The sequence below is a fragment of the Prunus dulcis genome, chromosome 1 (genome assembly GCF_902201215.1).
Source record: "Prunus dulcis chromosome 1, ALMONDv2, whole genome shotgun sequence".
NCBI classification, from domain to species: Eukaryota; Viridiplantae; Streptophyta; class Magnoliopsida; order Rosales; family Rosaceae; genus Prunus; species Prunus dulcis.
Genome location: NC_047650.1, coordinates 27,845,358 through 27,871,914, shown reverse-complemented (window position 1 = coordinate 27,871,914; position 26,557 = coordinate 27,845,358). Strand labels below are relative to the sequence as shown.

General features: G+C 39.3%; 4 protein-coding genes across 4 annotated transcripts; 2 read left to right on the top strand and 2 right to left on the bottom strand.

The window, feature by feature from the left end:
• The first annotated feature begins 92 nt into the window (after nt 1-92).
• On the top strand, nt 93-972 carry LOC117638555 (protein C2-DOMAIN ABA-RELATED 7). Its single transcript, XM_034373665.1, has one exon. The coding sequence runs from the start codon at nt 292-294 to the stop codon at nt 796-798; it is 507 nt and encodes a 168-aa protein (XP_034229556.1). The 5' UTR covers nt 93-291; the 3' UTR covers nt 799-972.
• Nucleotides 973-1,722: 750 nt separating this feature from the next.
• Nucleotides 1,723-4,236, top strand: LOC117617689 (phosphomannomutase/phosphoglucomutase). Its single transcript, XM_034347178.1, has 7 exons — nt 1,723-2,265; nt 2,425-2,688; nt 2,802-3,318; nt 3,416-3,615; nt 3,705-3,820; nt 3,922-4,062; nt 4,155-4,236. Exons 1-7 carry the CDS (start codon nt 1,723-1,725, stop codon nt 4,234-4,236), a joined length of 1,863 nt encoding a protein of 620 aa, XP_034203069.1.
• Nucleotides 4,237-4,384: 148 nt separating this feature from the next.
• Nucleotides 4,385-6,464, bottom strand: LOC117615936 (U-box domain-containing protein 36-like). The gene is made up of 4 exons (XM_034345118.1): nt 5,755-6,464; nt 5,137-5,255; nt 4,945-5,060; nt 4,385-4,836 (listed from the first exon to the last, which is right to left on the bottom strand). The coding sequence occupies exons 1-4, from the start codon at nt 6,152-6,154 to the stop codon at nt 4,464-4,466; spliced, it is 1,008 nt and encodes a 335-aa protein (XP_034201009.1). The 5' UTR covers nt 6,155-6,464; the 3' UTR covers nt 4,385-4,463.
• Nucleotides 6,465-8,482: 2,018 nt separating this feature from the next.
• LOC117632770 (MLP-like protein 28) lies at nt 8,483-9,502 on the bottom strand. Its single transcript, XM_034366340.1, has 2 exons — nt 9,139-9,502; nt 8,483-9,031 (listed from the first exon to the last, which is right to left on the bottom strand). The coding sequence occupies exons 1-2, from the start codon at nt 9,326-9,328 to the stop codon at nt 8,751-8,753; spliced, it is 471 nt and encodes a 156-aa protein (XP_034222231.1). The 5' UTR covers nt 9,329-9,502; the 3' UTR covers nt 8,483-8,750.
• Between the last annotated feature and the right edge of the window lie 17,055 nt (nt 9,503-26,557).

Sequence of the window (26,557 nt, the reverse complement as noted above, 5' to 3'; positions counted from 1 at the left end):
GATAAGGTCGGTGGACCACTTCCACATTTTCAATTGGCAAACACAAAGTGATCGGTTGTTATGAGTGAGTGGTCTGTCCATGAATGGTTGCCATATTGACATTTGCCACGACTTTCAAGCGCTGCACAGTGACTGTGTTGGCATTTTATATACCTGAGTTCCTGAGCGCACATTTTTATCAACGCCAGGTCTCGTATCATATCTCATCCACAGCCACAAACAACAAAAGAAACTCGAAAACCAGAAAGAAACTAAGTTTGGTTTTAGGATTGTGCAAGCAAGCAAATAAAGATGAACAATATCCTGGGACTTCTGAGGCTTCGGATCAAGCGAGGCATCAACCTTGCTGTTCGTGATACCAAGACCAGTGATCCTTACGTGGTGGTCACCATGGGTTCCCAGAAACTGAAAACAAAAGTGATAAAAAAGAATTGCAATCCTCAGTGGAACGAGGAGCTGACGCTCTCCATTACAAATTTGGAAGAAAACATCCATCTAGAAGTGTACGACAAGGACACGTTAACTGTGGACGACAAGATGGGAGATGCAGACATAGACATCAAACCCTACGTTGAGTGCCTCAAGATGGGATTGGACGTCCTCCCGAAGGGCTGCGCCGTCAAGAAAGTTCAGCCCAACAGGACCAACTGCCTGTCCTCTGAGAGCTGCTGCGTCTGGGAAAATGGCAAAATTGTTCAGGACATGATTCTCAAACTGAACAACGTCGAGTGCGGCGAAATTGTGCTTCAAATTGAGTGGATCCACCTTCCTGGTTCTAAAGGTTTAGCAGGTGTCTAGGCACAACCCAAATTTCTTTTTGCTCTGTTCTGCTCTGTAACTTTTGTTTTGTCCCTTAATGTATATAATCTGTTTCAAGCAAACATCATGTCTTCTGCTTGGAATGACTACTTTAATGTATTTTCTTTATCTCAAAGTTTGAATCATGTAACTACTTCTAACTTTTGTTTTGTCCCTGTATATTTTATATATATATAAACACACTTCTCTGTTGGAATGAAAATATTATTTATTGATCACCAAAAAAAAAAAGAAAAAAAAGAAGAAGAAAAAACTCACACACACACACACCAGTTTAATGTGTTGGTTGGATCTTGTTATTAAATCCACTGCTAGGGCTCTATTTCAGTGGTTGTAGGCATGATGGCAGATGGTAGATGAATGTAGAGGGAAAGAGGACTGGTGAAAGAACAAATGAAAAAGTGAGTGAGTTGCTGGATGAAGAGAAGATGAAGAGAAGGCAAGGGGAAGGGGGGCTGGGAGGGACGCTGGGTGAGATGAGGACAGTGTAAAATGAAATGATCTTTGAATTTACTTAAAATGGCATATAAATTGCAAATAATTTCACATGTTAAAGTGACGCGTTAACTCTTTCGTTATCTCTTGGGGAGTGTTTTAAACGTGAAAGCATCCTATGGTATGCAAGAATATGCCATTCCTTCTCATGGACTTGGAGATTATCAATAGCACATTAAGACAATAGAAGAAACATTGCCTGACATAAAACAAGAAAAAAAATCTGGGTACTTGGCATTTTGTTCAAAGATATTTCTTCCAGTGTTGTATAGATATTGAAATGAAGGGTTATAGTTAACTGAGATATCTTATCCTGCAAACTTGTTTGTTTGGTCTAAAAATTCCCCATTCAAAAGCTTTTGAAAAACAACCAAAGGGCGCCAAATTGAACAGAACCAGAATTAATTAATGGCTTCCACTTCAACTTCTTCAATATCTTTGCAAACCAATGCTCAAAAGCCATGCTTCCCTTCAAAGTCAGCACCCAGAATATCCCACACAAACCTTAGTTTTCCATGTTCATTGCCACTAAGTACTAAATTTGTATGTGTGAAGTCTTCTAGCACTGCCAAGTACTACAATGAAGTTGTGGTGGATGAAGAGATGGATAGAATTCGGAGGCTCCAAAACGGGTCTGATGTTCGTGGGGTGGCCTTGGAAGGCGAGAAGGGACGGACAGTGGACCTAACACCGCCGGCTGTGGAGGCCATAGCAGAGAGTTTTGGCGAATGGGTCATCAATGGCTTGGAGAAGGAGCGAGGACATCCTGTGGAGAATGTTGGAGTGTCCCTTGGCAGAGACCCAAGAATATCAGGAGCATCTTTGAGTGTAGCTGTATTTTCAGGCCTGGCTCGAGCAGGTTGTTTGGTCTTTGATATGGGACTTGCAACTACACCTGCCTGCTTCATGAGTACAATTTTTCCTCCATTTGCATATGACGCTTCAATCATGGTAGCACATACAGAGCAACATCTATATTGGCCTTAATATCACATATGTACTTGAAATCACATTTTTATTAAGTCAATATCCAGAAGATTATGAAGGGCATCTAACATTAGATGTTATAAAGTGAGTTCATCATTTGATGGTTTGAATGTTGCGATGCAGATGACCGCATCTCACTTGCCCTACACCCGAAATGGTCTCAAATTTTTTACCAAGAAAGGAGGACTAAGTTCCCCGGATGTGGAAGACATATGCGATAAAGCTGCCCGGAAGTATGCCAATAGGCTCACCAAAGTTTCAATATTGCTTAATATTCCTCTATCAAGAGTTGATTTCATGAGCACTTATGCAAAGCACCTCCGAGACATTATCAAGGAGAGAGTTAACCATCCATTGCATTATGAAACTCCACTCCAAGGATTTCAGGTTTCCAAACTTAATTGGCCTTCTTAGTCCAACAAAATGTCATATATTTGAGGTCTTTATTCAAATTCAGAACAGTATGCCTTTGACATATCACTAATTGCTCCTTAATGCAGATAATAGTGAATGCAGGTAATGGATCAGGAGGTTTCTTCACATGGGATGTCTTAGACAAGCTTGGGGCAGACACCTTTGGCTCTCTACACCTTAAACCAGATGGGATGTTTCCCAACCACATTCCCAATCCAGAGGACAAAACTGCCATGGCAGTAACCAGAGCTGCAGTGCTAGAAAACTCTGCTGATCTTGGTATTGTGTTTGACACTGATGTGGACCGCAGTGGTGTTGTAGATAACAAAGGCAACCCCATTAATGGTGACAAGCTCATTGCTCTAATTTCTGCTATTGTATTAAGGGAACACCCCGGAACAACCATAGTGACCGATGCTCGTACAAGTATGGCACTTACAAGGTTCATCACCAATAGAGGGGGGCACCATTGCTTATATCGGGTTGGTTACCGAAATGTCATTGATAAGGGAGTCCAGCTTAACAAGGAGGGCATTGAAACTCATCTCATGATGGAAACATCTGGACATGGTGCTCTTAAAGAGAACCATTTCCTAGATGATGGTTAGCATTATGGTTTCTGCATGTTATGTTTTTGCTTTGTTTTGTTCAATTAGAATTTTAATTATGTGCGTGCATAAATGGTTATTTCATTTTATAGGGGCTTACATGGTGGTAAAGATCATCATTGAGATGGTGCGCATGAAGCTTGCAGGATCGGATGAAGGGGTTGGTAATATCATCAAAGACCTTGAAGAACCAGCAGAGTCCATAGAGCTAAGGATAAACGTGGTCTCTGAGCCAAGATATGCAAAAGAAAAAGCGATTGAGGCCATTGAAACGTTCCGAGAGTACGTTGAGGTACTTGCATGTACAAGCCAGCTTCTACTGGAGATAAATTAGTAGTGCTGATTTTGGTTGATTATAACAAAACATACATTCACTTGTAGGAGGGGAGACTTGAAGGGTGGGAATTAGATTCATGTGGAGATTGTTGGGTCAGTGAAGGCTGCCTTGTAGACTCAAATGACACCTCAGCTGCTGCCGTTGACGCTCACATGTACAGGTGCTATATAAAACAAGAGTTAAATTTGACAATTGATGGATTTAAATTTGGATCATATATATTTCTTAAGCTTAATTATAATTAAAACTTGAACATCTCAGAGCAAAAGTATCAGATGAGGAACATGGACAACATGGTTGGGTACACATCCGGCAGAGCATTCACAACCCAAATATTGCAGTAAACATGCAATCCTCTGTGCCTGGCTGCTGCCAAATGATGACAAGAGTTCTTCTAGATAAGTAAGTCCCATGTATCCAAATTCATACAACAGTAATAAATAGTAATAATGTTCTTAAATGATTCATTGATCAAGTTGGCTGGTTCTGCGCAGATTTATCATAGCAAATGGAATGGATAAAAGCCTCGACATTAGTCAGATCGAAAAGTATGCCAAAAGTGGAATTGTAGGCTGAGCTGCTATAATCTGTGGAAGTATATAGGTATAAAACTAGAAGAAGCATCATAATGTATCCAACATATAATTTAAGTGCCAATATAGTAGAGTGGACGTGTATACATTTTATACATAAGAACAAAAATACGTGTGCCATGTCGATTTAATGTGTAGTATACACTGTTATATATATATATATATATATATATATATACATGCCAATCTATAAATTTTAAAAACGTTACATTACACAGCAAAATCAAGCTGTTTTTTTGGTTTTAGTTTTCCCCTCCACATTGCCTTGTATCCATTTAAAGACAGAAGTGGAGCAGAAGTAGTAGTGTCCGGAATTGCTGATGGAGATTTCACTGCAGGAAGCGTGTAATGCAGCCCTTGCTTATTATAATCTGGTGAGATTGGTAGTTCTTGATTATCATCTTCCTCTTGCGTAGACAAGGAATTCGCATTGCTGCTACGTGAGGAAATTGACCCTGTAATCGTGTGATCCTGATCCATCACTTCCTTGCCCTTGCATATGATCCGAATTTCGCAGCTTGTTTCAGGTGCATTTCGTAGAATCTGACTAGCAATCCCACTTCCTTTCTTAGACCTCAATTTCCTTAATTACACAAAACCGTAACAAAATTAGTTGTGCTTTTAACTTGGAAAAGTGAAACTTCCTGAAACAGAGTTCTAGTAGTGGCATATACAAGCGAAGTGATTGTACCTCATACTGGAATTGGTGGTTCCAACAACAAGTGTTTTGATGTTTTGAGTTGGAATTAGGTCTAGGATAGCCTTGGAAACCGTGTCACTCTCAATAAGCATAACATCCACCTTGACCTGTTCCATTGTTGTAAAAGTTAATCAACTTGTAAATAGCAGCATGGAAGGCCTGAAACATTGAAATCTGGTGTACCTTGGCAGCTGAACAGGCATCAACGTATTTCTCAAGGAGCTTTCTCCTTCTGTCTCTTTCTTGGACCATGTACTTGTCCACCATCTTTGGGCTCACTTTACTTTTTGGAAGCATTCCTACTGTGTTACACAAATAATGATGTTAGCTTGTTATAACGTTTGAGATCAGTACTTAATCTAGGTATCTATAAGTTCTGGCTTATTATAAATAATATATATCCATATGCATATCCCAAGCTGGGATATAAGCATACAGCTAGACTTTAATTATAAAACAAGGGTACTGTAAGACTTTGAAGGATTCAACTCAACTCGTGTCATTTACGCTTAGATAAGAATAAGATATGTACACATATCTATATATGTCAACCCTGGTATCATTTTCAGCTTTGAAATTTCTATGGAACTAATTAAAAACAAAAGGAAAAAATGGAAATTTTACAGTAAACTAATGAATATATGGGATTGAAGGTGACATTTATGACCTAGACCATACGGTGAGTGCACGTTCATTGTATGACACGCTTCCTCATTTGACTTCACTAGGCTAGACCAGCATAGGCAGAGAGTTTAAGACACAGAGAGAGAGAGAGAATATGAATAAATTGAAGGAACTTACATGGAGAAGGAATGAATTGAAGAGGGGGAAAGACATGGACGATGACTACATTGACTAGTGAAGTGGATGATGATTGAGGAGTAGCTGCGTGGTTAACCGTCCAGAGAAGGGCATCCATGCTAGACTCGCTCTTCCTCCCCACTGCTACATAATAATGATAATAACAAACTTCCCTGTCATCCTCCTCCTCCTCCTTATAACTATTATGATTCATATTAAAATCAATGGAGAAAAGACTTTCTGCATCATCATCATCATCAGAGACAGAGATTGTAGACTCTTCTTCTTCTTCTTCTTCTTCTTCTTCGATGGATGACAAGGGCAGGGGCATGCCATAACTGCTGCTGTTCTCAAACAAGTTGCTTGAACTTGTCATCATCATCATCTCTTCCGTCGTCATCGTCGTGCTTATAAAAGAGTCGTTAAACTGGGCTCGGGCGACGTCGTATCCACCACCAATGCTACTTCCAATCAATCAACCCCAGTTGCTCCATCCCCGACACCATCGATTCAATAATAATGACATGGCAGCAGAAGAAACGAGAAAGAAAGAACAGCCAAAGGCAAAAGGAAACCGCTAATTTATGTGCGTGCGTGTTTCTGAGGCTGACTATAACAAGCAGCTAAGCCAAGTAAGCTGCTCGTTGCTGTCTGCACCCCCCCAACATCATGAACTTCATCCTCATCATATCCTCTCTGCTACTCGAACATAATAAGAGATTGGACTAATTGGGTTCTGTATTTTGTGAAAAAAGGTAGTTTTCATGCCTCTTGTCTTGCCTTTGCTTGTACGCCGGCCTTTAGGAATTTTCTGCGTTGTGACCACACCAAACATACACCTCCTTCCCTTATATTTTTCTTCTTTTATTCGCTATGAAAGGTGATTTTTAGTAAACAAATACATAAGAAAGAGACTGAAACAGAATACAAAAGTAATCCAATTGGAACCTATGCCCGTTGGGTAATGTTTTAAGGGGTTATTTTTATTTTCAGAGAACAAAAATGAGGTAAAAACACGTTCGGTGGCCCAAAAACAGAAAACACTGAGAATGTTTTCATAAAATAACACAAGTTAATGTGCATTTTTAGAGAACATAAAAAAGTTATTTTCATTCTCATGGGAAATGTTTTCATAAAAATAACTCACATATTACTATTTCAAATTGTACTACCAGACACATTTTCATTGTTTTTGTTTTCTGAAGATGTTTTCTAATTATCTACCCGACGCATTTTCATTTCCTGAAAATGCAAATTTGTTTTCTTATTTTCATTCTCTGAAAATATTCTAAGAAAACATTCTCCGAAAACGTTATCGAACGGGACTACAAGCCAAATTTGCTGCACTGCGTCCGGTAACGTTTTCGGAGAATATTTTCAGAGAATGAAAATAAGAAAACAATTTTGCATTTTCAGGAAATGAAAATGCGTCTGGTAGATTAATTAGAAAACATATTCAGAAAACAAAAACAAAAAAAACATGTCTGGTAGTACAATTTGAAAAAAATAATATGTGAGTTTGAAAAAAATTAGAAAACGTTTCCCATGAGAATGAAAACAATTTTTTTTTGTTTTCTACAAGTACACATGAAGAAAACATTCTCAATGTTTTCTGTTTTTGGGCAACCGAACGTGTTTTTGCCTTATTTCTGTTCTCTGAAAATGAAAACAACCCCTTAAAACGTTACCAAACGGGACCTAGGCTCTACGCTTCATGCAATTGGGAACAGTTTTAATTGGCATGGCATCCTTTGGGACTTTCCTAGGTTTATCAGGTCTCTTCTAATAAGTCTTTTGGTTTTTGTATAAACTAATCTCTACCCTTTTCCCCTGCATCTGAAATTAATTGATATATTCTATAATTACTTTCCGGTATGCCTTAACTGTAGAGGAGCAAGCTCAGAATATGTGATTTTACAATTTGTTAAACTTCTATACATATTTGAAGACTGAGACTCGAGTTGAAAAGTCTTCAATTTACATAATTAATAGCGCAACATTACTTTGCCCGGTTAGCCCAGTCCCTCCTTCAAAGACTCGATGTATAATTGCCGGCCCAGGTTTTACTGGTCTTCTTATTATTGGGCTAATCTTATTTTCCATCTAAAAAGTGGGCTTCAAAATTTTTTGATAGCTCAAAAATTGTTGGGCTAATTCATTATTGCGTGTATATGTGTACTCGAGTCATTCGATAGTGAGAAATTTATATATGGTCCTTAGGTAATGTTATATCTCTTAATCATTGGATCATGCTAACTTATTTGAGGGCCATATATAATGCCCTCACTATAGAATTCTTGGTGTGTACTCTCTAAATTTGCAAAAATGGAAATTTTTTTTATTTTTTTATTTATACAAATGATATTCTACTTTAATCTAATATAGACTACGAAGAGGGGGATCGAACTCGAATGTATAATAGGGATCAACACATCCACTCTAACCAACTTGACTAAGCTCATATATATATAAAAGAATCGGTCTTATCTTGTCTCCATAACCTAACTCTATTTTTCATTTGGTTTGTGTGGGGTGTTGGTTCCTATTCTCTCATATTAGATAGATATAAGTCTTATATAAAATCGCACAAATTATGTCTCGCTCCATGATGAGCGGATGAGAGACGTTACATATATTTATTTTTAAATTAACAAGAGAAGAAAAATTTGAACTTGAGTGGCTAGATCAATTGAGGGCATTAGAGATGTAGAAACACATTTGAAGAGTATGTAGAAATATGGGTTTATATGGGTAAAGCCCCAACTTGGAATTAATAAAAGATACATAGCCCATATCATATAAGATAAGGACAGCAAACACAAGTAAATGAAAGTTTCAGGTAGCCCAGTGCCCACACAGACTTAAGATACAAACATTGATTGAAGGCGTTTATTTCCGCAAGCAAGAAAGCAAATGGATAGTAGATATAAATGCAGCACACAGAATCACAGATGATCCTATAAGCCCGCCTCAATCAAGCCTTCGATTATAATTAATTATGCCTGGGCACTTGTAAGATGAGCATCGATATCTTTGGAGACGTCAACTGCAAACTGGAGCAAGGTATGTGGGTCCTCAATATCACCATGATGCTTCTCATACTCCATAGTCCAATGGACGATGCTGCCCTGACCATGAGCTTTTGGAGTGGCATGAAAGGTCATCTTGAAGCTCTTGTAATGCTCCAGGAGATCTCCTTCGATCACTTTGAAAGTGATCAGATTCTTTTCAGCGTCTATGGCTTCAATCAACTGCTTGGAAACTTTAGCTTTCCCATCTGCATAACAATTAATAATAGTTGAAGAAAGAAATTAACATCAGACGACATGAACATAATATATAATATAATTGATGTTAATTGAAGCTATAGGGAGGCTTACTTACCATGGAAATAATTCCAGTAGACCACAGAGCCGACGGTGCCCCATTCACCTTCAAGTAAATCACAACCCTGAATGTTGTTAGGGCTGACATTGGATATGTGGTGTGGTCTGTGTGTCAACACTTCATGGATCTTGGTAGCAGGAGCCTTGATTTCAACATCAGTCTCTACCTTACCATGATTGCTAGACATTTTCACAAAAAGAAGTAAACGTAAATAACAAGATAGGGGGATGGAGTGTACTTAGTGCTAGCTAGACTGCAAATTGATGTTGAAAAAACTACTTAGGTCCTTACACTTATATAGAAGAGAGAGTGAGCTGATGAAATCATCGCATCCTGGGTAATATGATATATTTGAAGGCTGAGATAATATAATTCGAGTGGGGAGACAACAATCGTGACAGACAAACAACTCTTCAAATTCCTAAAGTAGAACATATGGCTGAGTTGATTGAGAAACAACTGGACAGGCAGTGGCGGACCCAGACTTTCGTTCATATGGGGCTTAAAAAAAAGAGATATTTAGTTATATACCCGTTCTTAGCACTAATACTATAAATAAACCATACACCATTTAATTTCTATAAATAAACAAAAAAAAAAAAAAACCTAAAAAATGACAGTTGGCCCTATTGAATTTAATTTTGATTATTAAATTACTTTGATGCCCTATTGAGTGTTTTGGGCTTTTTTATGAGGTTTTGTGGTTGAGTTTGTTTTAAGAAATCAATGGCAATTTTGTAATATAAAAGAAGTTAAAAGCATTTTTGTTATATTGTAAATGAGCTTTGGGTGTGTTTCTAAAGTCCATTTCATATAGGGTTTTTTTAATAATTTGAGCTCTTGTATTGGGTATAATTGTGAATCTCTCTAAAAAAAATTCCAACCGATATATAGCCAAACAAAAAATATTTCAAACTTAGAATATTAATAGCATTGTCTAATAAGTAAATTTACAATTGTCCTCGACGACTTTTCATATTCTGAAAATGTTGCACAATAAGCTCATTATCAATACTATTAAATATGTCTTTTTCAAGATATACTATCAAGCAATCATTCATCCATTGGTCTCCCATTTGATTACGCATTTTGTTCTTCACAATGTTCATAGTAGAGAATGCCCTTTCTGCTGAAGTCGTTGCAACTGGAAGTGTTAATGCCAATTTTATGAGAAGATAAACTAGTGGATATTCCTTGTCCTTTTTTGTCTCAACTAGTTTTTTTTTACAAGAGTAGCATACCTTGTAATTCTGAAAAGTTGGTGTTGGAATGCATATCATTAATAAGTGAACTTGGTGGGATCTCTATTCTTCTTTTATAACATAATATTTTTCTTTTTTAATATAAGCTTTGGGCTTAAAGTATATGTATTGGATGGGCGATGTGAGGGCTCCACCTAAGAAGGACCTAAAAACAAATAAAAAATATGAGTTTGGGTGGGATTTTACAGCAAAAACTTTTTTTTAATTTTTTTAATTTTATAATTTTTTAAAATTTAAAGTGTGGGCACTTGCTCATAGTAGTCCTTCATTGGGTCCGCCAATGTGGATAGGCGCACATGTTGTCACGGCAGCAAAGCCCAATCTTGTAAGTATGGGCCTCGAGCTCAGAATTAGACCCATGACCTATCGTTTCGAATAGAACGGCATGACAAATGCAACTCACTGCTTTGCTATGACATATGAGCTATTTTAGCCAAATTCTATCGTTTGCTTGGACTTTTCAGCATTTAAAGTTTTTAAAATATTTTGGGAAACTTTTATTATTTCCCTTTTTGTTTTCTAATTAGCTTTCCAAGCAAGTCTATGGTTTCTTTTGTATAAAAGGAATGCGTTGGAGCATCCAGAATCATTCATCTTATTTTTCAATCAATATATTTGAGGTTTACTCAATTTCTCTGGTGGATTCCGACATTGTTACTTATAGAGTTATCATTTGATCACCCTATCCCTTATATCTCGCTGCGTCAGTTGATATCAGAGCAGATTTTTGCTTGGCTCAAAGTGCCTCTAATGGCTCGTCCAGACAGAGAAGATAGGACTCATGGAGACGAGGAACCAATCACTCGTGATGAATTTAATACAGCAATCGAGGGTCTACGTAAGATGATCCTGACCTTAGGAAACCAAGCACGACCAGATGAAGACAAAGGAGAAGACCGACGTAACAATGACATCCCCCACGACACTCTGGTCAAGAAGATAGCGATGCGGAGTCGGAGGAAGAAATTCATGATGATCATGCCCAACCTAGTAACCAACGCCAAGAAGACTATTGCATGAAGGCTGAAATTCAATATTTCAATAGGCACTTACAACTTGAAGATTTCTTGGATTGGCTTGTTGAAGTGGAGAGGTTCTTTGAACTTAAAAAAGTCCCCGAGGTGAAGATGGTGAACCTAACAACTTTTCGTCTCAAAAGAAGTGCTGCAGTATGATGGGATCAATTACAGAAGATGCGCCAAAGGCAAGGCAAAGATCCTGTGCGGACTTGACGATGGATGAAGCAATTAATGATGGATGGATTCTTCCTTGCAGATTTTGAGCAATATTTATACTGCATTTACCATAATTGCATCCAAGGCTATAGGACGGTGGCAGAGTATACATCTAAATTCTTGCACATCGCAGAACGTAATAGCATATATGAAATCGATAGTCAACACATGTGGCAATGTACATGAATGGGCTTACACCTTCCATCCAAGATCGTATCGAGTTCACCTGTCCCTGCAAAAGACAAAGGTAAAGAAGTTGCACAGGTTCCTGGGGATAATAATACTAACAAATGGTAGGGTACAAAGGGAGCAGTAGAAGGCAGTAGCGGCACTTGGGATAAAGGTAGTTTCTAGAGACTGAATCCATATGCAAAACCTTATGGAGATCACTGTTATCGTTGCGGCAAACCAGGCCACAAATCCAACAATTGTCCCAATCGTCGACAAGTTAACTTGACTGAAGCGAATAAGGATGATAAAAAGGATCATGGTGGTGATGAAGAGTATGAAGGAGCTGATTTCGCCTATGAGGAAGGTAATGAATTAATTAACCTAGCCTTGCAGTGGGAGTTACTCGCACCAAGACAAGAGGAAGGGCAGCAACATAAGATCTTTTGATCTCTTTGTACCGTCAACAACAAGGTGTGTAGTTTAATTATTGATGGAGGCAGCTGCGAGAATTTCATATCCAAAAGTTCTGGATTATTTAAATTTGCCAACAGAGAAGCATGAATCACCTTATTCCTTGAGATGGGTGAAGAGAGGCCCTTCAGTTCAGGTGACAGAAGTTTGCAAGGTACCGCTGTCCATTGGTAAGCATTACTAGTCTGAGGTTCTTTATGATATTATTGATATGGATGCTAGTCACATTTTTTTGGGTAGACCTTGGTAGTTTAATACAGATGCCACTAATAAGGGACGTGATAACGTGTATGTTTTCAATTGGGGCTCTTATAAAATTGCTATGGCTCCCGTGAATGACTCTGGCAAACCTGAGAAACCAGCTGCGAATTCCAGTTTGCTTATCATAGCTAGCAATGAACGTGACTGTCTAGAAGCCGTTAAAGGTGTAGAAACAATTTATCAGGTTATGATGAAAGGGTTGTTAGCCGTTGTATCTAAGAAAGTTGAAATCCCAAAAGAAGTGCAGAAAATTTTGTAGAGGCTCAAGGAGTTGATTGCTAACGACCTACCCAGCCAACTAGCTCCCATGAGGGATATACAACATCAAATTGATTTGGTGCCTAGGGCAAGTCTCCCAAATCTACCACATTACTGCATGAGTCCCAAGAATAATGACATTCTACTAGATAAGATAGAAGAGTTGCTCAAAAAAGGGTTTATTTGTGAGAGCATGAGTCCTTGTGCAGTCCCAGTATTGCTGGTGCAAGAAAGACAAGACATGGCGTATGTGTGTTGATAATAGGGCGATCAACAAAATTACTATCATATATAAACTTCCAATACCACAGTTGGAAGACATGCTGGATGTGTTGGAAGGTTCTAAGGTATTTTCGAAGATAGACCTTCGAAGTGGTTACCATTAGATTTGCCTCAAGCCGGGTGATGAGAGAAAAATTGAGTTCAAAAGCAAGGAAGGCTTGTACTAGTGGATGGTGATGCCTTTTGACTTATCAAATGCGCCAAACACTTTTATATGTCTTATGTCCTTTCATTGGTTCTTTCGTTGTGGTGTATTTTAATGATATTTTGATTTACAGTGGAACGAAGGAAGAACATTTGTAGCATTTGAAACAAGTCCTTCGAGTTTTAGAGGAAAACCAACTTTTCATAAACCTGAAAAAGTTTAATTTTTGCACCAATAAATTACGTTTTTTGGGTTATGTTGTTGGCAAGGATGACATTCAAGTGGATGATGAGAAGGTGTGAGCTATTAGTGACTGGCGTACCCTGAGAATAGTAAGCGAGTTACGAAGCTTTGTTGGGTTGGCTACCCTTTATCGAAGGTTTGTTCGTGATTTTAGCACCATTATTGCACTCATCACTGAGTGTTTGAAGCATGGAAAGTTTTAGTGGGGGTGATGAGCAACAAAAGAGTTTCGTCCTCATTAAGCACGAGCTGCGCACCGCCCCAGTCCTAGCCCTTCCTAACTTTGAGAAGATATTCGAGGTCGAATGTGATGCAAGTGGGGTCAGAGTAGTGCAGTCTTATCTCAAGAGAAGAAACCAATGGCCTTTTTCAGTGTGAAACTTAGTGAAGCTTGCCAAAAATAGAGCACTTACGAGCATGAATTTTATGTAGTGATTCGTGCTTTGAAATAGTGAGAGCACTACTTGGTGCAATGTGAATTTGTACTATATACAGATCGCCAGGCCCTGAAGTTCCTCCACAGTAAGAAATCCCTGAGCAAGATGCATATAAGGTGGAGTACCTTTCTGCAAAAATTCCCTTTTGTAATTAAACATAAATCAAGTACCCTTAATTGTGTGGCGGATGCTTTAAGCCTAAGAGCAAACATGCTTGTTACCATGGCTCAAGAGATTGTGGGATTTGAGTTCTTGAAGGAGCTGTATGAAGTCAATGAAGAGTTTAAAGAGATTTGATCCAAGTGTGCTCGCAACCAAACTCTATATTCCTGAGATATCTTTAAGGGAGAAGCTAATTCGAGATTTACATAGAGGCATCCTGAGTGGACACTTGGGAAGAGACAAAACAATTGCTGGCATGGAAGAGCGATATTATTAGCCACAAATGAAAAAAGACGTGGGAAAGATCGTGCAAAAATGCTACACTTGTCAGGCGTCTAAGGGTCAGTCTTAAAACACTTGTCTTTACATGCCTTTGCATGTGCCTAATGATATTTGGCAGGACCTTTCTATGAACTTCATGTTAGGACTCCTCCATACACAAAGGGGAGTAGATTCTGTTTTTGTTTTTGTTGACAGGTTCTCCAATATGGCGCACTTCATCGCTTGCAAGAAGACGAATGATGTTGCTAGCATAGCCAAATTGTTTTTCAGAGAGGTTGTTCGTTTGCATGGCGTGCCCAAATCCCTCACCTCTGATCATGACATCAAGTTCCTCAGTCACTTCTGGGTTACTTTATGGAAGATGTTTGGAACCGCCCTTAATTGCAGCAGTACCGCACATCCCTAAACTGATGGCCAGACAAAAGTTACTAACAGAACTTTGGGTAACATGATCCATAGCATATGTGGAGACAAACCCAAATAGTGGGACAATGCACTGCCTCAAGTGGAGTTTGCTTATAATAGCGTTGTTCAAAGTGCCACAGGAAAATCACCTTTCGCTTTGGTTTACACTTTGGTTCCTAACCATGTGATTGATTTTGTGAAGCTACCCAAGGCCCATGGTGTAAGTACCGCAGCTGAGCATATGGTAAAAAATGTCTAGGCCGTGAAGAATGAGGTCAAGGAGAGGTTGGAGAAAACCAATGCTAAATACAAAGCCATCGCAGACAAACATAGGCGAGTCAAGGTGTTCAATGAAGGCGACTCTGTCATGGTCTATCTGAAGGAGAGGTTTCTAGTGGGTACTTATCGCAAGTTACAACCCCACAAATATGGTCCACTACAAGATTCTAAAGAAGACCAACGACAATGCTTATGTTGTGGACTTGCCCTCATCCATGGATATTTCAAGCACTTTCAATGTTGTTGACCTGTATGCATTCTATGAAGACGATCTGCTCTATCCTGAAGATAACTCGGGTTGAGTTCTTCCGAAGTGGAAGGGACTGATGTAGAACATATGGCCGAGTTAATCAAGGAACAACTGGACAGGTGCGCACGTCGTCACAGCAGCAAAGCTCAATTTGTGCAAGTATAGGCCCCGAGCTTATTATCCCATCACCTATTGTTTCTTGGCGTGACAAATACAACCCACTGCTTTGCTGTGACATATAAGTTATTTTAGCCAAATTCTATCGTTTACTCTGACTTTTCAGCGTTTAAAGTTGTTAGAATATTTTGGGAAATTTTTAGAATTTCCCTTTTTATTTTCTAATTAGCTTTTCAGGTAAGTCTAGGGTTTCTCATTGGCTTTCCAAACAAGTTTAGGGGTTCTCTTGTATAAAAGGAATGCGTTGAAGCATCCTGAATCATTCATCTTATTTTTCAATCAATATATTTGAGGTTTACTCAATTTATCTAGTGAATTTCAATTTATTAGTGAAACATTATTATTTGTAGGGCCTCTATCCCTTATATCACGCTGCGTGAATCCATTTGAATTGAATTTGATAAATAGAGTAGATCCAACTAAAACACAATTGTCAGTAATTGATCAGAACAATACATAAGAAGGTGTCCCAGTCCCAGGCAGTAGTCATGCATGAGGTGTCCTATCCAGTGTCCCAGTACTGATGAAAACAATACATGTGGTAGTTCGGATATTAAATTCAATTATTGGGGCGCAGAATTTTAATACAAGGTCAGAGAACAGCCTGGTGGTGGCCTATCTGATCAGTTCAATTATTTCAAGGCTAAAACAAATTATAATTAACTAGACCCGGAGTGTAAATGCTCTTTTTTCTATAGCCTAAAATTAAACATAAGTACTAGATGGAGTATTAATCCAATTAGTCAGAATATCTGTAAAGAATAAACGGCTTCCTTTTTCTTTTCGTCAATGCTTTAATTAATTAGCATATCCTGATGGTGTTTTGCTTAATCTTTTATACTTTATTTTATTAAATACAAACGATAATACAAGACAATACACAAAATTGACCTGCAATATAGAATTGCAATTATAAAGATTTTCTATCGAATGACAGCACGATTTTTTGATTGCCAAACTGCAAGAAACACATGTATCACATGACAAAGTCTAAGATTAGCTTTCCTTGATAATGTTATAGTTACCTGTGAGTCTATGACCAACATCTTCGAGCAGGTTCATATTTTACTTTCATCAACCTTGGAATTTTTTTGAACATAATACTATATTTGATTGTTGTTTTGATGATCAGTAATTAAATATTTTTCATTTTTATTTTTTATAGTTTACTAGCATTCTACTTGGAGAGCTTCCACCCTCATCATCCAACAAAATTGAGAGCACACTCCTAGAAGCTCAATCTATAGTTGAAAATCAACATATCTTCCAAGTACTAATTTAGCCACAGTATCAGCAGAAAAATTTCCCTCTCATGTACATGGGTAATACAACATTGCCAATTTGATTAATCTACTTGCGGCAATCTTCAATTAAATTCAACCAAGAAATGGATGAATGGAAGCGAATTCTCCCAAAACTCACCACAAGAAAAGATACCTGTGGGAGTGATTTTCCTTTTTGGAGAATATTCGTCTCAGGATCCCTTCTTCCTCTAAGATCTCTCTCAAGCTAAGAAAGTAGAGAAGTTAAGTTTGCGATGGTGAAGAATAGTGAAGAGAAGCCCTGCATTTATACTGGTTGGGCATCCGAGGTCAAGAAGGAATCGCAAGCCCATTTCTACTGTGAACCCAACTACAAGAAAAGTAAAAAACCCACTCCAGTTGGGAGCCCAATCTGCAAAAGGAGTCCAACTCACTGAAGAAAGCCCAGATGTAGCTGGAGAGCCCGAAAAATAATTTCATCTCCTACATGCCACACAAGAGCCATGCAGAAGTTGGGGGGCATTTGTGGGAGCAAATATTTTCATCTCCAATCTCAAAAAGCCATGTGGATAAGAAGAATATCCTTTAGGTTAATTAATTGAGTCCATTTATTTGGCCAATTAATTAATACTAAAAATAGGGATAATATCTTAAATATGACATATTATCTTTATTTAATAAGATAATACCACCAATTTAGATATGATCCTAATTAAGAGATATTATCATAATCAAATTAAGAGATTTGATCTCAATTAAATCCCTAATGGACTCAATCTCTACAATTTGGGGAAAGAATAAACTCCTTCCAAATAAGAGTTTATTCTCTATGAAACCCTAGCCTCTGAGGCTCCTATAAATACATGGCTTCATTCAACACTCGAAATAACTCTAAACCTAGCTCCGTAACCCTGCAAAAATGCTCAAAATCTCTCTCCCTAGCCGACGGCAACAACATTGCCACTGGCCTCTCCACTCTCCATATTTTCTCCACGCGGCTTCGGCCACCTGGTTCTCCCCCTAGAGAAATCTCCATATCCCTTTTAGCTATTTTTTCACCTAGATTCAATCGAATTAACTTAAGTAACGGGTGTGGTATATTTACTCCGGTCTTTTTTACAGGAATCGAGGAAGAGAGATAAAGAAGTTCAAAGGGCGAAGGATCTTTAAGTGAATATTATCTCGAGAGATTATTTTCACAAATAGTAATATGCTTGCCAACGAATTGTATGCCATTGTAGGTAACTATCGATTGTGGGCAGCCGAATCGGCAAATTATGTTCCTCTAGATAGATATTTCAATATCAGCTTCCTTGGTAAAGGATAGAGCCTCGGCCTAGATTAACTTAGTGAAATAGTCGGTGGCAATGACCATCATGTCCTTCTTGGCATAGGTCCCACCAAGTGAATGGCTCATTGCATGAATGGCCATGGGGTGTTTTGAGGATGGCACACCTCGACTGGTAGCTAGGAGATCAGTTTATAGCATTGGCATCGATCACATCTTTGAACATACTCCATGGAGTCTTGGCGCATAATATGCCAGAAGTAGCCTGCATTGAAAGCCTTCTGGGCAAGCAATTTGCCCCCAGCGTGATTCTTGGATTCGCCGTAGTGTATTTTGCAGAGCACTTCAAGTGTTTGCGGGTACTTGATGCGTGTGAGGTAAGGACCAGAGTATGATATGTGAACAAGCATGTTGTCCTTCATGTAGTATCTCGCCATCTTCTGCTTGATTTTTCTGGCCTCGGACTTGTCATTTGGTAGGTTCTCCTTCACCAGGTAGTTGATGATGGGGTCTTGCCAGTAGAGGTGTCAAACATGATGGGTTAGCCCAGCACGGCACGAGCACAGCTCGTTTAAATGGGACATGACATGGCACGAGCACGATATTAGTAGGTTGAGCTTGGCATGGCATGAAAGTTTGGGCATGGACAAAAAATAAGGTCCAATAGACCGAGACGGCTAGTGACCCGAGCCCGCTTCAAGCACGGCCCGAGCTAGAGCCGTCTTCAAACACGGTTGGAGCCTAGCCCACTTAACCCTTTTTTTGTTGTCTCAAAAGTCAAAACCCACTTAAATGACTTAACAATTACTTATCCAGCATCTACTGCATGAAGTGACTGGGAACTGCCTCACATGCTTGACTCAAATTTTGATTGGCTGGTAATTATTTTAGCAGAAATATGTGATCCGTAGATTTAGATTTGAACAGTAATTGTGTTCATCAGAAAATGGTATACTTATGGAAGTATAGAACTAAGGTGTCAAATGTAGTTATAATTTGCCTATTTATGGTTGGCTTTACGGTGGAACTTGTCTTTTTGTTCTCCTTTCCTTTTCTTCTCCTGTTTACAAGTTGTGTCTTATATAACTAATAAATTATATAGGCTAAACTTTGAACTTGAGGTTTTGCTCTTCCTCAGAGTTGGATATATTTCCATACTAGAAAACCACCATAAACCAACGATTACATGATATATTAGTTTTACTACTTTTCTGATCTAGTGTTTTGATTGCCCTCTCTTTTCTTAACAATTCTTTTTGCAAGTGCATGTTTCTTTCCTCCCTACTACCCAAAAAATGTTTGTTTAGAATCTTGCTGATCTTCTGGTGTGAAGCGGATGTGACAGTTTCAATCTTGCTGATCTATGGTCGGCCCAGGATTCCATTGCAGGGGAAATCTCTTCAATGACCATGAAAGTTTGCGAGCATACTACCGGTGGTGAGTGGATGTTAAGGTCTATCGTACCTATAATGATTGATCTCACCTCGTTGAAGCCCATGAGTGATCTGGCAAATTTGTTGATCTTGGGCCCCAATCCCATCTGCCGAACAACTGACAACTGCAGAATGTTGGCCGCATTGCCCTCATCTAGGTGAACTTGTTTGATCATAGCTTGTTCAATATGGATGTAGATGACAAGGGCATCATTGTGTGGTAGATCAAGTCCTATTGGATCCTTCTTCTGAAAGCCATTGATAGAAGTGTCCTCAATGGCAGGGTCGCCAGCTTGATCCTTGTCTTTCACTCCTTAGTGGTCAACCCGAACTCATAGGAGTTGACTAGGATCGTGTTGATCCATATGATCTTTTGGGGAGGTTCCTTACAGCTGCATCACGGTTGTCGATTTGCTCGATAGCCTTCTTTGCAATGAATTCTGTGTAGTGGCCGTCTTTGACCAGCTTTTTGAGGTACTTTTTCCAGGCGAAGCAATTGTTTGTGTAATAACTGTGCTCTATGTGGAATGTGCACTGGTGTCCTTTTTAGTAGGGTCTCCCTTCTAAAGTGGCGGTCTCTTCACCCAAAGCTTATCCTTCACTTGTGCCAGAATCTGGTGAATCGGGATAGTAAACTTGTTTGCTCTAAAACTAAACAGATAGAAATAGAAGCAACTTACAGGTGACGTGGACAGTCTAAGGATCGATTGAGCCCTCTATATGAGCACGTTTTTCCTTGAGATGAGATGCTAGACTTGGGCTAAGGAGAGAAACAACAGATAAGGTCTAGAGTACCGGTGTGGTACCAGCCAAAAACCCTCCGATCCTAAAGTAAGTTAAAAAAGAGCTTTGCTATTGACAAATGCTAGAGCATGAGGATCAAGTCTTACCCTGTATCTAGGGCAAAAGGCCCAATTTATAGAGAATGCCTGGTATGCTCTTAGTACTTAATTTCGATGTGGGGCTCGTGGGAGTGCCTTCTGAGGTCGACACGAGTCTCCACAAAATATCAAAGAGGGGTTGTTTCAAGTTTGTCCCGCATAATCGGCACGATAATATGTCTAAGGAGCTTCCAGGACTTGTCGATCAGGGGGTTGACAGCTATGCTGGGTGATGAATCGATCGCAGACGATGATCTACACCTAACTGATCTATCAGTGGGCCGCAGTGTTCCTTAGCTTCATGCTCTTTCCATGTGTCATGATGTGAGTGGAGGGGTCAGATACGGTACAAACAAAACTCAATGAAGGTTTCTACTGTCGGGACTCCTTCTTGGGGCTGCAATCTGCACTTGTCCCTGTTCTTGTTGTCGAACTTGTCATTCTTTTGGCTCACCTACCTAGTCGGTTGATCGGCTTGCTTGCTTACTTTCTTAGTGGCAATACGATCGTCATCCCAGAGTGCATAGCACTCTGCCATCATGAAGACTTCTGTTAGGGTTTGCCTCGGAATGATGGTCAACTCATGGTATAGCTCATGCTTTGCTGGCAAGCCCTTCTTGAAAGCTAAGGATGCTATTAGATCATCGCTTCCTATGATGCTCACCTTCTTAGCCTTGAATCTCTTAATATAGTCTCATTGAGACTCTTCAGGCTCCTTGTGCAGGTTAAACACAGGTTAAACATATGGTCTGGTTGTTTTCAAAATATTCGGTAAGAGGTGTACTCCTTTGTGAAAATGAGGATAAACTCCTTGAAGCTGCCGATTGATGAGGACGGTAGAGTGTGGCACTACAACAAAACTGGGTATTTACGACGTATGATGCACGTCGTAAATGACAATTCATGACGTGCTGCTGCGTGCCATAAAAGGCCATGCCGTAAAAAGTATTTTTCTTTTACGGCGTGTATTCGCTTTCTGCAAGCGTTAATAATGCACGCCATGATTGAGCTTTTGTAAAAGTTTGGACAACTATTTACGGCATTACCCTGCATGCCATAAAAGAGTTATTACGCATTCAATGCACGTCATAAAAGCGTGTTTTTATTCCCATTTAAGGAGTGTTTTGTATGCCGTGTTTGACTTTATTTTAAAAAAAATAACTAATTAATTTCCTCCCTACTCTTGTTTCATAGTAATAATATACTTATATCCTTTATTACCTTGGGAAAAAAAATGGTATGGCTACCAAACTTAAAAAGAGAACCTATACCAATCATAATCAATCCCAAATAAAAACTCTTTAGAGTATAAAAGAAACACATAAAAATGCCGCTAAACCTAAATTAACTTGTTCACAATCTCTCCAACCCATTCACTCATGAATATAATAACAAAAATCAATCTCTAACAGATCAAATGACATCTAACCTATGCTCAAACTGTGGAGCAAGGCTACTATCGGCTAGTTGTCCAATTATCTGGCCATGTTTTTGTTGTTGCTTCCAAATATCCTGTCAGCAACTGAACCATAAACTCCAATGTTTCTAGTATTATGATCCAGTAGGTAGTTGTGTGTATAAATTAAGTTTACCTTGACATTCATCAATTAAACCACCAACTTATGCCTTGACATGATGAGCTTTTAGGAAACTATTGTTGCTTCTGCACCACTAGAGAATCTAACGCAATTTCAGCTACTGTGTATTACACTTTGAACTCAGAATTAAACACCCTAAACTCAATAAAAATCTACCAATTTACGTGCATCCTGAAGCTGATTAAATAAACTTTGAAACCATATAAAATTTGACAGAAGCAGTGCTCCAATTTATAGGATAAGGCAGTCCAAAGTAAGTGTTTCAAAACTGAAACTGCAGCCCTTGTTTTTGACAGATTTTGTAGTCATGCAGATGCTTATCCAAACTTTGGTATCAAACTTCAACGAAATTACAATCCTGGATATGTAGTTTAAAACCAAGTACTTATACCTCAAAACTAACCCACAACCTGTGCAAAATCAACAATCAACGTGGGTACTTGAAACTTAACAACTTCTGCCCCAAAATAGTTATGAACAATCTTAAAAACAAGTAGGGTTAACTGGTGATTTGCCTTATGAACTTGTACCCAGATTTTAATTTACCCCATATCCATCTTGCCGTCAAGTTGGAGGTTACTTTTGTCATTTCGCGTCTCCACCAAAACACCAACTTGACAGTAGAATGGATGGGAAGTGGCATATTTTGACGTCGGGGTCAAATTGGTGAAAATTTTTTTTAGTTCAGGTCCTTAATGTTCTAAAAAAAAGGATAGAGGGTAAAACAAAACTTAGGTACAAGTTCATGGGGCAAATCATAGTTAAGCCAAACAAGTATATAATCTTACATGACTAATTAACATAAATCTTGTATTGGGTTTGGGTCTGTCAATCTCTTTACGTAATAGGTTAACTGGTGATTTGCACCTTGAACTTGTACATAGGTTTAAACTGACCTGCTATCCTTTTATTTATTTATTTAGAAAATTAAGGACCCGAACTATTTTTTTCGCCAATGTGCCCCTTGAAGTCAAAATTTGCCACCTTCCATCCACTCTGATGTCAAGTTGGAGGTTACTTTTGTCTTTTTGTGTCTCCACTCGACTCAACCCAGGCTTTAGCTATCTCTTCCTTCTTTTTGGCTCTTTTTTTTTTCCCAAATCATTTCCCCTCCATTTTCGTACCCTAATAATAAGGGATCTAGACTTTAGGAAAAAACCCAATATTACGATATAAGGAGGTCCTTACTTGGCAGAGGTCGTGGAGGCCACAGGTCACAAGTTGAAGAGGGTAGTTCATGGATGGTGCCTTCAGTTGTTTGCTACTATGGGAAGATTGCGAAAATCCAAACATCTTGGACTGCTGCACATCTAGGGAGGAGGTTTTACATATGTGGAAGGGTAAGTTTGTAATTGAAATTTGGGTTGCTGATTAGAAATTTGGACATGCATCTTTCTTGGTTTCCAGAAAGTGTTGCTTTGAGATTTTTTTTTTCCAACGTCGCCGGATCCAGCTACTATGCAGCTCAATTTTGGGAAATCCCCAATTCTCCCCAAGCTGTCGTACCCTACAGTTGTGTGAATAGAGTCTTTGACCAAGCTTTTTTGTTTTTTGTTTTGTTTTTGTTTTTGTTTGGGTCAAAACTCTAACCTAGCCTCCTTTGACTTAAACTGGGTTGACTTGAGTGGAGATGCGAAATGACAAAAGTAACCTCCAACTTGACCGAGAATGGATTGGAAGTGGCAAATTTTGACGTCGGGTGGCACATTAGGGAAAAAAATAGTTTTCTTAAAAAAAAGGATAGGGGTCAATCGAAAGTTAAGTACAAGTTCAGGGGGCAGATCACCAGTTAACCCTTTTGTAATAAAAGCTTATAACTTATGCTGTATTAGGAAGAAATTAAATCAAACCTCTTGCTAGTCTTCTGAAGAGAAACTTCAGAGGCTCTTCCACTCCAATACCATCCCAATTGGATAGCTTCCCTTCAATTTCCAACGCAAATTAGTCAATTCAATGGCTATACCAAAAGAAGGAGAATTAATCACAATCACCACCATTTCCTAACTAAAGAAACATAACTAAGTGCAAGTGGAAATTAAGTATACTTACATGTACCAAAGGAACGTATATTGGAGAAAATGGGTGAAGTGGGTGGCTGAGATTCGAGAACCCAACAAGAGGTCTCAAATCTGGTTTGAAAAAGAAAAATTGAACTAAGTAGAAAAATAAATAAAATAAAATTTAAAATAAGTGTATAAGTATATAAGGAGCTGACTTTTGCCTCTCACCCGGCTTTTTCTACATCTTCAACCAATCACATGGCACCTCTTCTAAAAACAAACCAAGGCACCATTAGATTCTGCAAAATTTAAATAATAAAAAAAATCTAAATCTAAATTAAACTTTTGAAAGAATTTGAAACTTTGTAATATCTGCACATTAATTGAAATAATTGAAAAAATTTGGAACTTCATACCAGTGATGTTCCATAAAATTTAGTAAAACCAACTTGAGAGTGCAGTCGTGAAGTTCCGCAAAGCTAAATTGAAAGAACGTTCTAATAAAATTTGGAAAATAAAAGAGCGATAGAGAGAGTTAGGGTTACTTTGAGATTGCAGTCGTGAAAGGGTTTGGGAACCAAGAGGATTTCTAGAAGAGAAAGAATGATAGATGGTTTGGAGTTAGAGAGAATTGCAAGGATTTGGGGTCAGATAAAGCTAGAGAAGGTTTTGGGTTAGAGAGAGGGAGAGTGAGTTTAGGGTTAGAGAGAGAGAGACAGAGAAATCTGGGGAAGAAGAAAAGAATGCTATACGAAAAAATTTGGGGGAGGGTGTTCTGAAATATGAAAATTCTAAGAGGGAAAAGAAAGTGTTTTCGCGGGCAACAAAAATTAAATGAGGGGCATTTCAAGGCGTGCATGTTTTGCACGCCATTAATGTAGTCTTCTTTTCATGGCTTGCATATTTTGCAAGCCATTAATACCCAAAAATTACGGCACGCAATAAAAGATGCCATAACAAAGGAAGGGGAAATCTCATTTACGGCGCGCAAAAATTGCAAGCCATAAAAAGTAGTATTTTACAGCGTGCAAACTATGCACGCCGTAAATGACATGTCGTAAATACCCAGTTTTCTTGTAGTATGGAACTAGTCCTGAGCTGCTCCTCGCAAGGTCATCGTGAACACCTTGCACATCAGGACGTCATCTGCCTTGTACAGGATCATAGCACTCTTGAAGTGCTTCAAATGGCTCTCAGGGTTAGAGTCCCCCTTGAATGGAGTGATGAACGGTGTTGTGAACATTTCGAAGGTGTGGCATTCTCCACCTTATCGGTGAAGGGCGATGAGTTGACTCGATCAACTTCCTTACGCAAAGCCTCCTCCATGTTTCCTTTAAGTTGGAGACTCTGGAATCGGTCATTCACAAGCGTCTCGACATCTTCTGCTTGCAAGGCTTGTAGCTTGGCTCGGAGTCTTCTGTGCCTCGGACATTGCTGGTTAACTTTCTCCTCAACCTCCAAAGGTCAACCCCCTTGGGTGTCTTGCCTGCTGGGCGGGTTGGTAGATTGACCTTGTAAGGGTTCCTCAAAGGCTTGTCCCCATGAGTTGGTGAGTGTCGGTCGTTGCGTTTGTCAGACAAATATTCATGAACTCCAGCTCCTTGCGTGCCCAATCTAGAATAGATACTTCCTTGTGGACCCAAACGAGTGTGGACATCGGACTGTGGGCCAGCCTCTCGTGCACATTGGTCCTTGGACCTAACCTCGAACAGATCATCGATCGACTCAGAGTACGGCTTGTAGATGTCTGCATCTTGTCAACATAATCTTGTTCTCTCCCTTGCTCGTTTGTCTCTGTTCGACCGCCCCTATGCCCATGCATCCTCCTCTCCTCGTCCCAGTACCCAAGGTCAAGGCCTTGATTTAAGTTTATTTGCATGAGTAGCTGGCCACTCAAATTGTTTTGGTCGTCAACCCTCTGTGTGAGTTAATCGACTCGCGAGTTAAGGTCCACCTGACTGCCTAGCTCGGGAAGAATGGCGTGCATTAGGCCCAAAGGCAGATCGGCTAGGGCTTCATCAGATGTGTACACGGGCGCATGCGCCAAATGTGACAGACCGGGACGGTGTTGAGGTAGTCGTGAATGCGGTATCGTCATTGGCAGCGGCGCCGGTGCCTGGCCCTTTGCAGCGGCAAGGTGAAGGAGGAGGCCATGGGGCCGTGCGGTTGTGCTGCAGTTCCAGCAGCCATATGGCCCGGCTGCTACTGCGTTCCAATGGTGGAGTGGCGCGGCAAAGCAGCAGTGGCTGTGCAGAAGTTGCTGGCTGCTGCAGGGCTCTAGCCGCATTGGTTGGCGGCTGTTGGCAGCAGCAAGGCTACATTTATCTTTTTGTGTAATAATTCTGTCTTGATAACTTACTCGCATGTATATATAAGATCGGTCTTATCTTGTCTCCATAATCTAACTCTATTTTTCATTTGGTTTGCGGGGGCTGTGGGTTCGTATTCTCTCATATTAGATAGATATAGGTCTTGCATAAAATCGCACAAATTATGTTTCGCTCATGATGAGCGGATGAGAGACGTTACAGATATTTATTTTTAAATTAACAAGAGAAGAAAAATTTGAACTTGAGTGGCTAGATCAATTGAGGACATTAGAGATGTAGAAACACATTTGAAGAGTATGTAGAA

What these genes read in the sequence shown, in the direction of transcription:
- LOC117638555 (XM_034373665.1), top strand. Translation starts at nt 292, where the DNA reads ATGAACAATATCCTGGGACTTCTGAGGCTTCGGATCAAGCGAGGCATC.
- LOC117617689 (XM_034347178.1), top strand. Translation starts at nt 1,723, where the DNA reads ATGGCTTCCACTTCAACTTCTTCAATATCTTTGCAAACCAATGCTCAA. An exon ending in CATATGACGCTTCAATCATG is followed by an intron (nt 2,266 to 2,424) that starts GTAGCACATACA and finishes GTTGCGATGCAG; the next exon opens with ATGACCGCATCTCACTTGCC. An exon ending in CTCCACTCCAAGGATTTCAG is followed by an intron (nt 2,689 to 2,801) that starts GTTTCCAAACTT and finishes TCCTTAATGCAG; the next exon opens with ATAATAGTGAATGCAGGTAA.
- LOC117615936 (XM_034345118.1), bottom strand. Translation starts at nt 6,154, where the DNA reads ATGACGACGGAAGAGATGATGATGATGACAAGTTCAAGCAACTTGTTT. An exon ending in ATGCCTGTTCAGCTGCCAAG is followed by an intron (nt 5,061 to 5,136) that starts GTACACCAGATT and finishes ACAATGGAACAG; the next exon opens with GTCAAGGTGGATGTTATGCT. An exon ending in ACCACCAATTCCAGTATGAG is followed by an intron (nt 4,837 to 4,944) that starts GTACAATCACTT and finishes TGTGTAATTAAG; the next exon opens with GAAATTGAGGTCTAAGAAAG.
- LOC117632770 (XM_034366340.1), bottom strand. Translation starts at nt 9,328, where the DNA reads ATGTCTAGCAATCATGGTAAGGTAGAGACTGATGTTGAAATCAAGGCT. An exon ending in CTACTGGAATTATTTCCATG is followed by an intron (nt 9,032 to 9,138) that starts GTAAGTAAGCCT and finishes ATTGTTATGCAG; the next exon opens with ATGGGAAAGCTAAAGTTTCC.